Source organism: Eulemur rufifrons, chromosome 2, assembly GCF_041146395.1.
Source record: "Eulemur rufifrons isolate Redbay chromosome 2, OSU_ERuf_1, whole genome shotgun sequence".
Lineage (NCBI taxonomy): Eukaryota > Metazoa > Chordata > Mammalia > Primates > Lemuridae > Eulemur > Eulemur rufifrons.
The window spans coordinates 83,736,024-83,750,412 of record NC_090984.1 but is presented as its reverse complement, the minus strand read 5'-3'; the positions used below and the strand labels follow the sequence as shown (position 1 = coordinate 83,750,412).

General features: G+C 35.2%; 1 protein-coding gene across 3 annotated transcripts in view; it reads left to right on the top strand.

Annotated features, from left to right (window-relative positions):
• The window catches only part of DDHD1 (DDHD domain containing 1), an 81,501-nt gene extending 67,325 nt beyond the window's left edge, over nt 1-14,176 (top strand). For 2 of the 3 annotated variants that reach the window (XM_069464928.1, XM_069464929.1), the window contains 4 exons: nt 1,685-1,834; nt 4,388-4,640; nt 5,657-5,848; nt 13,907-14,176. In XM_069464928.1, coding sequence (XP_069321029.1) covers nt 1,685-1,834; nt 4,388-4,640; nt 5,657-5,848; nt 13,907-14,088 — 777 coding nt within the window. In that variant the 3' untranslated portion in view covers nt 14,089-14,176. Of the gene's footprint in view, nt 1-1,684; nt 1,835-4,387; nt 4,641-5,656; nt 5,849-8,340; nt 8,425-13,906 lie in introns of all 3 variants that reach the window. The other variant, XM_069464927.1, reaches the window with a different exon arrangement.
• Nucleotides 14,177-14,389: the final 213 nt, after the last annotated feature.

Sequence of the window (14,389 nt, the reverse complement as noted above, 5' to 3'; positions counted from 1 at the left end):
TATTTTTTCATTTTGAAAAAGAAAGAGAAATCATTCTAGAGGCACCGTGGGGAAGGGATTAAAGGTATATAAAATTGGAGGCAGGGACACTCGTACAATATAGTCCAGGGGACAGGTGATGAAATGTTAGCATTTGTTAGATTGACTTATTGGATGTTGGGGATAGGGGGGAAGATGAATTTGGGATCTCACTCATCAAGATGGGACATATGAGAGGTAGGGTAGATTTAGGAGGACAGGGTGTTCTGTATATAATCCAATGCTGTTGACCACCCTATTTTTCCATTTTGAAGCCCTCCTCCTCCCTTGATTTCCATGATATTCCTTTATCTGGGTTTTGTTTCTCCTTTCACTCTCCTTTCTGTAGCCTTGCCTGTTTTACCTGCTAATTAAATGTAGACCTTCCTCATAATTCTATATAAACCCCTCCTTTTATTCTGTGCACTTCCTAGGCAAACTTACTTACTCTCTTGGTTTTACATGTCACTTCTATGATGGTAACATATAGATTTAGATGTTGACATATCCAATTCTGTATCTCTTGCCCTAAATTCTCAGCTACATATTACATGTTACAGATACCTCACACTTACGATGAACAAAAAACAGAGTGTTATAATTAATGGAACCACCAACTACCCTCCTAGTCAGCCAGACTAATCCTGTGAATTGTCTCTGACACATTCCTCATCCCCATCTCCATCCAGTCACGTTGATTCCACCCTATCCTCTCACATTTCCATTTCTGAATTTGTTTGTCCTGCATAGTTCAGATTATTTCTTGCCTAAATTCTTTCAGTAGATTCCTAACTTGTCTCCACGTTACCAGTCTGTTAATTTTCTAGTTCATCCACACACTATTACCAGGTTTAACTTCTAAACTATGGGGCAAATCCTGTCCTCCTTCACTGCCTGTGAGGTAAGTCCAGCTTTCTTAGTCAAACAATAAAGGTTCTGAATATTATCATTCTAAGCTACCTTTTCTCCACATCCAGTTTTTCAGCCATATCAGACTATTTCTATTCTCAAAAATAAACCAGCTTCTTTTCTGCCTTGACTTTAATTCACGTGGTTCTGTCAGTCTGGCATGTCATTCTTTCTAGCCTCAGTGTCCTAACCTCAACTGTGAAAATCTTTTTCTTTTTTTACTGGCCAATGCAAATACTACCTCCTCTGTAAAGCCCTCAGAGTTGGAATTAGTTATTCTTGTCTTCACTCTCTTCTAGCACTCTTTCCCTCTGTTGTGTACTCATTTCATTCTGCCTCCCCACAGGATTGTGAACTGCGAGCAGAAAGAAGCTCTGCCTTCTCGGTCTGTGTGTCCGTCACAGCACCCAGCATGTTACTTCACACAGGAGAGTAGCTCAGTAAATCTTTGGTTAGTGTATGGAAACACACAATGAAATGATCCTTATCCTCCTCCTCTTGTCATTCTTCAACTTCCATTAGATATAAAGATAATGAAATTATTCCTGGAAATAGATTATTCTAGAATGGTTAATGGTTGAGCAAATAATTAACAAATAATGCAGATACCATCTGGACAAAGCTCATTTAAAAAAGACAAATATACTTAAAAATAATTTTATTATTTGTATGTCACTATTATGTTATGCCCAAATTCAGTTGAAAAATTAACACTTCACCATTTTTAAAATTTAGGATGACTTTGTTATCATTTTAGGTTGAGAATTTCTTCTGTATGGGATCCCCACTAGCAGTTTTTTTGGCATTGCGTGGCATCCGCCCTGGAAACACTGGAAGTCAAGACCATATTTTGCCTAGAGAGATTTGTAACCGGTTACTAAATATTTTTCACCCTACAGATCCAGTGGTGAGTTGCAATATAAACTTTATTTTCTCAATATTGTTCATAAAAGAATCTGTAAGAAACCTTGCAAGGTGCCATTGAATTAATGAGAAAGAATTCATTTATCTGATTATTAGAACACTTATGTTTTGGTTAATTTAAAGGCTCATAAAATAAAATACCTTAGAGAGGATCTGTTTATGTTACTTGTAATAAATATAAGAACATAATGTAAATGTATTATCCCTGGACAATTAATACAAGAGACAGGAGTCTATTGGACTTTCAAACCTTAACCATTTATAGTACCAATAACCTAGCAACCATAAATCTTAAAAATCCCACTTTAAATATATTTTTCTCTAAAGCTGCTATAATATTGAAATATGTTTTATAGATCCTCTTAAAAATGAAAATACTCAAATATATATTAAACATAATAGAAAGGGTAAAACTGTTTATTTTAGCCTAGTAGAATTGTAAAATGTTGGATTTTTCCATAGTCTATCATGTTTGTGCTGTAAATACTTTTTTAATGTAAGCACTCCAAGGATTTTGCATCCAGACAAATAGTGCAATACCAAGTAAGATTTTTAGATAAGAAAAATGCTCCCGAGGCCGGGCGCGGTGGCTCACGCCTGTAATCCTAGCACTCTGGGAGGCCGAGGTGGGCGGATTGTTTGAGCTCAGGAGTTCGAGACCAGCCTGAGCAAGAGCGAGACCCCACCTCTACTAAAAATACAAAGAAATTATATGGACAGCTAAAAATATATATAGAAAAAATTAGCCGGGCATGGTGGCGCATGCCTGTAGTCCCAGCTACTCGGGAGGCTGAGACAGGAGGATCGCTTGAGCTCAGGAGTTTGAGGTTGCTGTGAGCTAGGCTGACGCCACGGCACTCACTCTAGCCTGGGCAACAGAGTGAGACTCTGTCTCAAAAAAAAAAAAAAAAAAAAAAGAAAAATGCTCCCTTAAATTCTTTTTGGGACAAGGCTAGGTTGAACTAAATATTAAGATGAACTATTGTAAATAGTTCTGAAAAAATAGCTTTATATAATTGTGTAAAGTCTTTTGAAGGATTTTAGCTAATACCAAATAAATACAACATTTACTAACGATTACAATTTTAGGAAATCTCCCACATGTTAAAGACTCACAACTGCTATATTTAAGAAATAAACCAGGCCGGGCGAGGTGGCTCACACCTGTAATCCTAGCACTCTGGGAGGCCGAGGCAGGTGGATTGCTCGAGGTCAGGAGTTCGAGACCAGCCTGAGCAAGAGTGAGACCTTGTCTCTACTAAAAAAAAAAAAAAAAAAATAGAAAGAAATTATCTGGCCAACTAAAAATATATATAGAAAAAATTAGCCGGGCATGGTGGCGCATGTCTGTAGTCCCAGCTACTCGGGAGGCTGAGGCAGGAGGATCACTTAAGCCCAGGAGTTTGAGGTTGCTGTGAGCTAGGCTGATGCCATGGCACTCACTCCAGCCCGGGAAACAGAGCAAGAGTCTGTCTCAAAAAAAAGAAAAAAAAAAGAAATAAACCACTGAACTGGAAGTCTAATATTGGATTCAAATACAGACTGCACAATCCTGGCCAAAACACTTCTGAGACTGACTCTTGTCTGTATGGTGTCGATAAAATTTTACATCCTAGGGTTGTTAGGATTAAGTATAATATGTGTGAAAACACCCAGCAAGACAATTAGCATTTAATTAATATACACTCATGGTATTTGTTCTCTCATAACTTGAAAGTAAATTTGAGTTCATAGGTGAACTCTGAGCCGTGTCCTTTGTACATGTTCAACTTTGTTGTAAAGGAAGATTCTAAACTCAAAAATTTTTATTATTCATTTCATAGTTTTTCTGTGATTTTTTTTTTTAATGGTTTATGTCAGAACTCTGCAAAACAATTTTTACAAATGTTATCTGTTCTTCCTCACATGTTTGTATGGGAGAAAGTGTTACCTCCTTTCTACAGCTCAGGAAACAGGCTTTAAGACCTGACCGTGTGACCTGACAAGCATCATATGGTTAATAAGTGACAGAAGCCATAATATGAATTTGGAGAATTCTCACACCGCATTCATTGCCTTTTCTGCTATATCATCCCTACTTCACATTAGACAAATGGTCGTAATGTTGGCATCTAATTTACGCTGTTACTATATGAATCTATTTGAAAATAGAGTTTTTAATATGAACTCCTAAAATATTAAAAATTGACCTTATTTGCTGTTTTCTAGATTACCATCTATTATTAATACTTCAGCTTTGCTTGTGAGACCAACATAAATCTAATTGTTACATGATATCAGAACATAATAAAAATTAATCTATTTCTCTGAAAACCTAATTAATAGACAGTATTAGCCTAGACTCTTTTTTCATCATCTCATCAACCACATATTGTTAACGGTGAACAAACAGAAATACATGGTTGAATTATCTGTTGTTATTTATTAAATTTCTTCTCTAAGGCCTACTTAACATGCAACAGAACAAGAACAGTTTACTAAAATCTATGCATTGTGCCTTAATGTTGTGTTTCTTTGAATTTTTTTTTTAATCAAGGCTTATAGATTAGAACCGTTAATACTTAAACACTACAGCAACATTTCACCTGTCCAGATCCACTGGTACAATACTTCAAATCCTCTACCTTATGAACATATGAAACCAAGCTTTCTCAACCCAGCAAAAGAACCTACCTCAGTTTCAGAGAATGAAGGCATTTCAACCATACCAAGCCCCTTGACCTCACCAGTCTTGTCCCGCCGACACTATGGAGAATCTATAACGAATATAGGCAAAGCAAGCATATTAGGTAATGTCTCTTAAGTATTCCTTATCTATGAATATAAGTACTCTTTGTATAGACATTACGTTTGGGAGACTTGGAAATATTCTATGTATTACAAAACTTCCAGCAGTTAATCCCTGTATTTAGAATTTACTCTCTCACTGTTTATACTCAAGGACCAAAAAGTGCTAAAGTTCTCTGATTAGATCAGATCATATAGTTTTAAAGTATGAGATAGCTAGATGAACCAGAAAAAGGCATTATTCTGAGAATAAAGTCCCTCATTTTAATCTTGGTCCTACCACTTACCTAGAGATCTCGAGCAAATCACTTAGATTTTAATGCTCTACTTGCTCATCTGTCAAATGAGAAAGTACTTGTGTTCTGAGTGTGCCCTCTCCCCCAACCAGTTCTCCAGTCTGTTCTAAAAGTCTCTCAAACTGTGTGTTTCCTGAGGGCAAAATGGATATTTAATTTCTCTTTGAATGGTCTCCAGCACTAGCACGTTTGGTGTATCACTAGAAATTATGTGCCACTTGAATTTGTCCATTGCTTTTGGTTACAAGTTGCCTTAATATGAAATGCCACAAGATGGCACTATAAATAGGCTTTATCTGCTGGACTCAGTTGCTATTATATTTTTCTTCTTGGTCATACTCACGAATTGTTTATTGATGGTTTTTTATAACATACCCACTTAACTTCAGTAGTAAGTATATTAATAGTAAATATATACCCATGTCAATGGAATGGTTCTTTTATTAAAGATTTTAATCTTACCAAATATTTTAATAAACAATGATCACTTGAGTAAAATAGAGTCTTTATTCCTTTGTATATTCCTATAAGTTATATTCTTCTATTCACCATTTTTATTCAGAAACCTACAATATAAATTGTAATTTTCTTATGTTCCCACCCTGGAAAAACACGGCTATGGCATGGTCCCTCTGCCAATTGGCTGTAATTATGGGTGGTGCTCCTTAGCTTGACGTGTGGTGTAATTCAACAGAATGACTACCCTGTTTTGTGAAATACAGGGGCTGCTAGCATTGGAAAGGGACTTGGAGGAATGTTGTTCTCAAGATTTGGACGTTCATCTACGTCACAGCCATCTGAGACATCCAAAGATTCGATGGAAGAGGAGAAGAAGCTAGTCGCCTCACCTCCTACTACCACCATAGCAGCACAGACCCTTCCACATAGCAGTTCCGGCTTTCTCGATTCTGCATGTTAGTGCTTACAGTTCTTTCCTTAATTTTATATTGTGCCTTTTTAAAACTTGGGGAGGGCAGGGAGATCTAAGATACTAACACTAGCAGTTAACTCCAAGATCTAAAGTATGCTTAGCTTTTAAAGAAAAAATACTTCTGTTTACATTTTTAAGAATAATTTCCAGGTAAATGCAGTTTTATTCTCTGAATTGGTGAATTAATAGTTAGAACATTAATAATCAAAGCATTGTGGCACAGGGGTCTTAAACATCAAGCATAAAACAAATCTCTTTGGGGTAAGTACCCCCTGATTTTTATAAAGTAGATTTTTATTAATACAGTCTTCTCGTCTTAAAAATTCGTGTAATTGCTTCAAATCTATGCTGTGTGTGGTCTTGAGACTTTTTAAAAACTGCTGTGCCAAAGCCTTCCTACTTCTGATTCCACAGTTGCCTTCACCCAGCCTAATTATGAGACCTTCAAAGCTTAGAAATGTTATTGGATCTGCTGTATGGCTTCCAATCCTATTGCAGCTACCTAGTGTAAAGCAGGTATTCAAGAAATGAGTAACTGAATGGATAGTTATGTTGTACTTAACATTATAACAGACCTTTGTTTAACTTTTTCCAGTGGATTTATAAAGTTTAAAATCTTGAATAGTTGTGAAACATTATGACACCTTCCAAGGGTCTGAACTTGAACATTATTTTTAAGTGTCCAGTAAAATAAAACTAATAAGTCCTATAAGGAAATAAAGATTCTGAAACTAGCTTCTTCCTTTCTGTAACTACAGGAGGAAAATTTTGCTTTGTTTCTCTGAAAATTTTTAAGCAGATTTTGTTACTTGTAGCATTGTGTTATTAACTGTGCTACTCTAAATTTTAAAATGTCTGGCATTCATTGTCATCCATAAAAGTAAAAAATGAGGTAAGTTCAGATATGACACTCCTAGAGGCTGGTTGTTTCCCCCGCAGTCAACTCCACTTCAGGATGAGTGTCAGTAGGGAACGTTCCTATTTGGGCCAACAGCATTTTTAATTTAATTGTGCCAGACTCTTTGAGTACTGAAAATTTTATAATTGCAAGTCTTTTGAACACTAGACTTTGATATTTGTGTAAAACTCATACTTTAGTTTTCCTATGAGTTACTACATTACTAGTTCCTATACTTTTTTTGACCTAAATTTTCCTTTCTACTTAATATCAAAACTGTGATTGTGAAAATACAAAATTCTGTCGTGACATGCAGATTTCAGAAGAAAACTAACTTCTGAGGAAAATTAATTTCAAAAGAGTTTCGTAAGGTGGCAAGTAAAAAGTCACTGTTCATTGTAATGTTGTTCATGCACAACAGTGATGTTAGTAAACATTAGAGTGAATAAGGGAGCAGGAAGAAATGGGTGGGATTGAAGCCTCAGAAAAAGGATAAAGAAGACACAAATAATTCTATAGGATCAGAGAGAAGAAAACGTTTATTATACTACTTAACACAGTAATTTCAAAATAATAATAGAAAAATTTCCAATTTCTTCTTCGAGAACAGCAGTTAGTAGAGGATATGGCTATATTGAATCATTATATTTTGATAGCTTAACAAAATACATATAATATCATTCTTGCATATAAATTCTTTGATGGTCCAAATAAATTTCTTATCAACTAGGCTCAACTAAATTTGAGGTTATCATGAGTCTTAGTTACACATATTCATCTGTAGGTATAGATGTAACTATTAAAATTGGACTATTACTACAATAGGATTCTGCCTTTTAAATCTGATCTCCAAGATTTGCTTTACTAATTATTTGACTTACTTCAATAATATACTCTTCTGTGTAATCCTGATTTAGACAAATTTCTTATGTCATAATTGCTCTCTTGCCTATATCTTGCAGATCATAAAACTTTTCTTCATTAAACCTTTGTTGTGGAATCTGGTCGTTGTGATTCGGTGATTCTGGCTTCCTTCCTTCCTTCTACTCACGCTAATTGCCTCAGTCCTTCTGGATAACCTTTTCTCTAAAGCTACCAACTTGGATTCTCTTGCTATTTGAGGGTTAAATGGGACACAGACTTTGAAATCATGATCAATCAGTCAGGGTTTCTTTCTTTGACAAATAAGTGTTGTCAGTTGAAATCTTTATTTTCATCAAGTTGAAGCATCTTATATAGCTATTCTTCATTTCTTTTGAAAAGCCTAGGCTTCTTTTCTGTGGTCTTACTGTTTCATTTCTGTCTCCTCCCCCCATATTTGTAACATATTATGAAAAGATCTGTTTCTTTTAGCATTTTTTTGCCCCTAGGTTAGCACCTAAATTAGCTATAAATTTGGGGCTATCTGGGTGTTAACATTATGAGAAAGAGCTCCTCGCAAAAAACAAGGTGTGTACTTCATGTATGCTAACAGCTTACTTGGGAATATTGTTCTAACTTTTGGCCACTACATCATTGAAGGCCATTTTTAACCATCAGCCAGTTCTTTACAGCATCTTGTGTTTTTTTTTCCACAGATTTCAGACTTCAGGAATCGTTCTTTAATCTCCCACAACTTCTTTTTCCGGAAAATGTAATGCAGAATAAAGATAATGTCCTCGGTATGGTATATGTCAGGAATAGCACTCAGAATACGATGAAAATGATCTGCTTAGAGTTCTTCTGCTCATTGAAAAATTGGATCAGTTCTGCTATGAGATCAGCTTCAGTGTTACTATTACAGACTATTTTATATGTATTTTCTTCCCTTATTTTGTAATCTTAAATGTTAGTGGTCCTGAAACCTTAGTATTGATTAGCTACTTACTGTGCTAAAATATATGATATTCCTGCACATTCCTATAAAGAAGGAACCTTTTAGAGAGAAGAGAAAAGCATTAGGCTATTTTCTTTTTTCTTTATTGTCGTAAAGGCTTCAAAGACTTTCACTGTTCTTTTCATGTAACACACTTAGATATAAAAGGGTTTCATAGTACAAAGAACTTAATCATTCTCAGTTATTTCAGGTATCAGTAACTTCACCACTAGATATGCCATAATGGATATCTAGTTTCAACACATATATTTAATTTACTTTGGAGAAGGTAGATTCACTTTTTTAAAAAATAGTATTATTGGTTGCAAGAGATATTTTCAGTCTCTTTTAGCATATTTTAAATGTATCACTAAGGATTAATTTTATCAGTTTAATATTATTTTTATAACTACTCATTCCCTTTTCCACAGCTTCTGTTTTCTTTTTTTTTTAACATATATACGTGTGTATATGTACACACACTAAATTTTTGCCTTTGACAAAAAACATGTTACGATTTTCTTTGAATATTATAACCACATTTAATTTTACAGTTTCTTTATTTGATTACCAATTTTCATAAACTTTTTCAATTAAAAAAAAAAAAAAACTCTTACATTACTTGATACACGTTCCAAAACAATGTTTTAGTATAACAAGCTGGGCATTTTTTTGTTTTGTTTTGTTTTGTTTTGGGGTTTTTTTGTTTTTTTTCTTTGGTCCATAGCAACAGTTTGTGTTGATTTAACTCAGTGAATTCTGCTTAAGAAATTATGTAAGTTCTCTTTCTGGTCCCTGCCCATGTTAATAGCAAATTACTTTCATAAAGAAATAATTTGATTTATGTTTTTTTCATTTTTAGTTGGAGGAAGGAAAATTAATTTGCTCATATATTTGTCATGCAATCAAGTAGCACGTATAACCCCTATCTTAGAACCATCCTAACATTGAATCAGTTAGACCACTGATCATAACCACACCAAACTGATTTAGACGGTAATATCTATATGGCTTTTATTTTCTCTTCTCCTGTTTGCATTCATTCAGCAATTATTTATTAAATGTTTATCATGAGCCATGGTAGTCACTAGAAAAGATACCAAGATGAAACAGACTTCAGTACTGCCTATAAAGATGTTAGTATGAAAATTAAGTATTTTCTAGAGAGCTTACATTCTAGTAGGGAAGGTAGATAACTGCATAAATAATTATAATAATATATGGTAGAACGTGATGAGCTACTTAACAGAAGTACGGTAAAGGGCTCTGTCAGTTTTAAGGAATGAGAAATTGCTTTCACCTGGATAAATCATAAAAGACTTTGTTGAAGAAGTAGGGCATGCAGGATTAGGACATTGCAGGGAGAAGAGACAGCATGAGCAAAAGCACAGAGGTGGGAAGCATGGGGTATGTAGAGAACCATAGTTTAGTTTTCTTGAGAAGAACCAAGGATGATTAGAAGGGAGAAGTTCTGAATATAATTGGAAAAATTTGTTAAACCAGATTATAAATGGTCCAGCAAATCAACAAATCTGGCCATTCATTTCTTGGAGTTTTTGGTATTCAAGAGTTACTCATATAGCCTGTTTGTTGTCAAATGTTAGGTATTTGAATGTCTTTCAGGATAAGTTAGTTGGGAAAATGTTTTTAGCAAATATGACAACTGATTATAAAACTTGTTTTAGAATTTTTGTTGTTACTTTTTAAACATAAAGGATGGTTTGAGAATATTCTCAAATATATTTGAAACTATGATAATTCACAAAATGTAAATATTCCTTGAATGTCAAACACCGACATGAAATGTACAGTGCTCTGAGGCAGCAAGATATAACCTGCCAACAAGAACTTTAAACATAATCTTTCTTATTGTGAGTGAATCTTTCACCAGTCATTTGGAAGCATGGTATCTTTGCTAGTACTTTAAGTATTTTTCTTGTTGTCCACCTGGAGCCAAACATGCAATTATGACCACAGTTTATTATTTACAAATAAGATAGCATTTATTAAATTTTTGAAAATTCCTCTCCAGGGAAGTTGAAATATTTCCATTAAATAAGAGAAATCTGTCTTCACGCCTGTAATCCTAGCACTCTGGGAGGCCGAGGTGGATGGATCGTTTGAGCTCAGGAGTTCGAGACCAGTCTGAGCAAAAGCAAGACCCCATCTCTACTAAAAATAGAAAGAAATTAGCTGAACAATTAAAAATGTATAGAAAAAATTAGCCGGGCATGGTGGCACATGCCTATAATCCCAGCTACTCGGGAGGCTAAGGCAGGAGGATCGCTTAAGCCCAGAAGTTTGAGGTTGCTGTGAGCTAAGCTGACGCCACAGCACTCTAGCCCGGGCAACAGAGTGAGACTCTGTTTCAAAAAAAAAAAAAAAAGAGAGAGATAGAGAAAGAAATCTGTCCAATTGGTACACATTGTAATTCAAAGATGCTTACTTTCTATTCATATATTTTTTTCAATATTATATCCATGTTGACAAGCCTTGTGCACAAAAGAATTCTTCGATGAAAGCATAGTACTGATGACACTGTACCTTGACACTGTACCTTTATACTGTGGAGGTTCCTTGAATGTCAGACACTTAACTGCATGAAATGTAGCATAGCAGACATTCTACTTTGGGGAATTGGGAAGGAAATATGCCCATATGTGACTCCCCAGAAAGAAGATAATCCATGTTTTTAAACAGTGTAGGCAAAGAGCTGGTGATTATTAATATTTAAAACCACAGTTTCTTTTCTCATTTTTACTTCTCTTCAACTGTTCAGGAACCTGATTTCTTTTCTTTGTGGATAGAGGAATTCTAGCACTGTGTCATTCAAGAGAGGGAAGGAAGAAAAAGTGATGATTTTATGTTCTTCTTTTTCTTTGACTTAACTCAGCTAAAGAAACTAGGAAAAAACTACCATCCTCTGTGGTACCACCCATTCTTGATACAGTAATAATGAGAGAGTACGTCCAAGGCAACTCCACGTAGATTTGAGCCTACTTTGGCCAAGAGCAGATCTCACAGCACATACAGAATAGTGCTGCCATGTAGAACTTCACTCCCTTGGAAGTTCCGTGATCTACTTGAAAGGGATAGAAAAGATGGGACACAGGCCCACCTAGTCCCATCCATCTACCTACATAATCAACATAAATGTGAGATCAGCTGCACCAACAGCCACGCTGGGATAAACCATCTGAGGAGGATGAGAGACTAAAACAGGAGTGTAAGCTGACTACTTAATTCCCATTTTGATGGAGACAACCTGAAGATAAATAGAAAAGGATAGGGGGCGCCAGTCTAGTTAGTGGCACTGATTAAAGTCCCTGCAGTTGAGAACAGGGGCACATAACGTGATAGGACAGTAATTAAATTTAACATTTGAGTGTCTACTACCTGAAAGATGGCATTGTAAGATAGTAACAGCATATTAAGAATAATTTCAGGGACATAAAATCAAAGGGGAGCCAAATAACACCTGTTATAACAGGAAAAAAATCTCCCTTTCTTTGACTTTAAAACAATTATAGCTGAAGATTGTTGGACTAGGAAGACATTATGCTGTAGCATTTGAAATTAAGTTCTTAAAAATTACAACTTTGTGGTCTTCACCAATGTTAACACGTATGTTTCCCATCTCTTCTATTTTTCATCTTCTTTTTTCTTTGTAATTAACTTCACCTTGACCTCTCTTCATTGTGCTTGGGAATTCCAGTTTCCTCTTCTTTTTTCATCTTCCCACCTGTTGTGCCAGAATGTAATGTACCTATAAATCTAACACAAATGCCTCATCGAATACAAAAGATGAAAGATCAGGACATTACTACCTCACAGGTCCACCCATGGATTTCACCTATTTCTGATTTGTTATGGATTAGCCTATTGTAATTTAAATGAAAAAAAAAAGCAACTACAAAAAACTTACTAAAAAGCCTGTGTCAGTGTATTTTGCAAGTATTTTTTATCCTAATTGGTATTTATACCTCTTAAGTATAGACCTTCTCTGAAAATGTAGAGATTTCTAAACATTCCTTGTTAGAAAAGCATGATTGAATAGAAAAATAACAACTGTATAAGCATTTTTAAATTACCAAATGATATTGTCACAAAATACCTATTTAAAATAAGCATTAACTAAGCATTTATATGAAATCTCTCCCTAGAGTGTTATGATTTCCTATGTGTGATTACCAATTCCCAGTGTAAAGCAAAAGCCAACTTTTTCTCTAACCTCCTTAATTTTTGCCAACTTTACTATTAACATCCTTTGGTACTCTGAACAAAAAGCAGACTTTAAGTGTCTGAGTGGTAGTGATTTGGGTGGCTTTGTTTTGTTTGTAATATAAAACTTTCAAAGTACTGTAGAGTTCATTGACGGGTTTTAAAGGAGTTCCTGAAGATCAAAATGTCATTCTTTAAGTGTTTATCTCTAAGGATTTTTTAAATGAGTCCATTGAAATTCTCTTAGAGCCTTGATTTCTTAAGGTGATTTTTCTCTAATAGCTATTACAAGACTTTCTGTGGGTTTTAGAAAAGACTTGATTGAATTCACAAAATTGTTTGAGGACAGCACTATTGTAAGCAAAGTCTTTCCTCCCAAGAATCACCACTCTTCCTCCCAGTTTAACTTTCCCAGCCACCCAGTAGGTTCTTCTTTTGTTGAACAAACACTTTAATGAGCACTTGTGTGTCCCAGGTGCATGTTAGACCCTGCTGACTGGAAGGAGATTAGGGTTTGTGGGGGTTGCCTTTGAGGAATTCAACCTAGTGAGGAAGAAAACATTGTAGGACTGTAAAAAGATGGTTATCTTCTGAAATGTCCCCCAAAGGACCAGTTGATATATGGCGCCTCTGTAGTCTCGGAGCCACTGAGTGATCCGTTGCACTCCCACAGGCATTATTGCATGCAAGCCTTGCCTGTAATTCTTCAGAGAGGGATGTTTTCCTTATTTTACAGATTGGACACAAAGATTATGTGATAATTCCAGGTTTTGAGCCCAGTTTGTTTTACTCCAAAAATACTCTATGATACCAAATGAACTTTTGTTTTCTTCCTTTATTATTCCATATTGACTTCACCATACAAAGGAAAGGAACCAAATAGAATCCTGAGCTACTGAGGCTCTTTTGAGTGTTTTTCCCTTAAGATAGTGGAAAGTTACTTTTAAAAAAAGACAATTAGAGAATCACTTCTACTAGCTAAATTTTTACTCTCAACGCTAGTGAGTCTATATAGAACATGTCTTATTGTAATCTGTATTCATTTGTTTAACTTCTTTTCTTTTTAGTGGAGTTGGATCACAGGATTGATTTTGAACTCAGAGAAGGCCTCGTGGAGAGCCGCTATTGGTCAGCTGTCACGTCGCACACTGCCTACTGGTCATCCTTGGATGTTGCCCTCTTTCTTTTAACCTTCATGTACAAACATGAGCACGATAACGATGCAAAACCCAATTTAGATCCAATCTGAACTCATGACAGACATTAATGGCGCAAAACTGATTTTTTTTCTGTTAAAATATTTGTGTCAAGTTACAGAGATTTCGGGGTTAAGTATGTTTCAGTTTTGTTTGGGGCAAGAAATATTTTGAATTTAAAAGCACTTTATTTTATTTTTTTAAAAAAACATGTTTTCAATCCTAAAGAAGTTATTTATAGTTTCCATCATTTTGATTATGAGTCTGACAGCCCCCTGCAGAGAATCAAGCAAACCTGGAAGTAAGGAAGGTTTAGGTGAACTGCATGTAAAGGCTATAAATCACAATCTAATT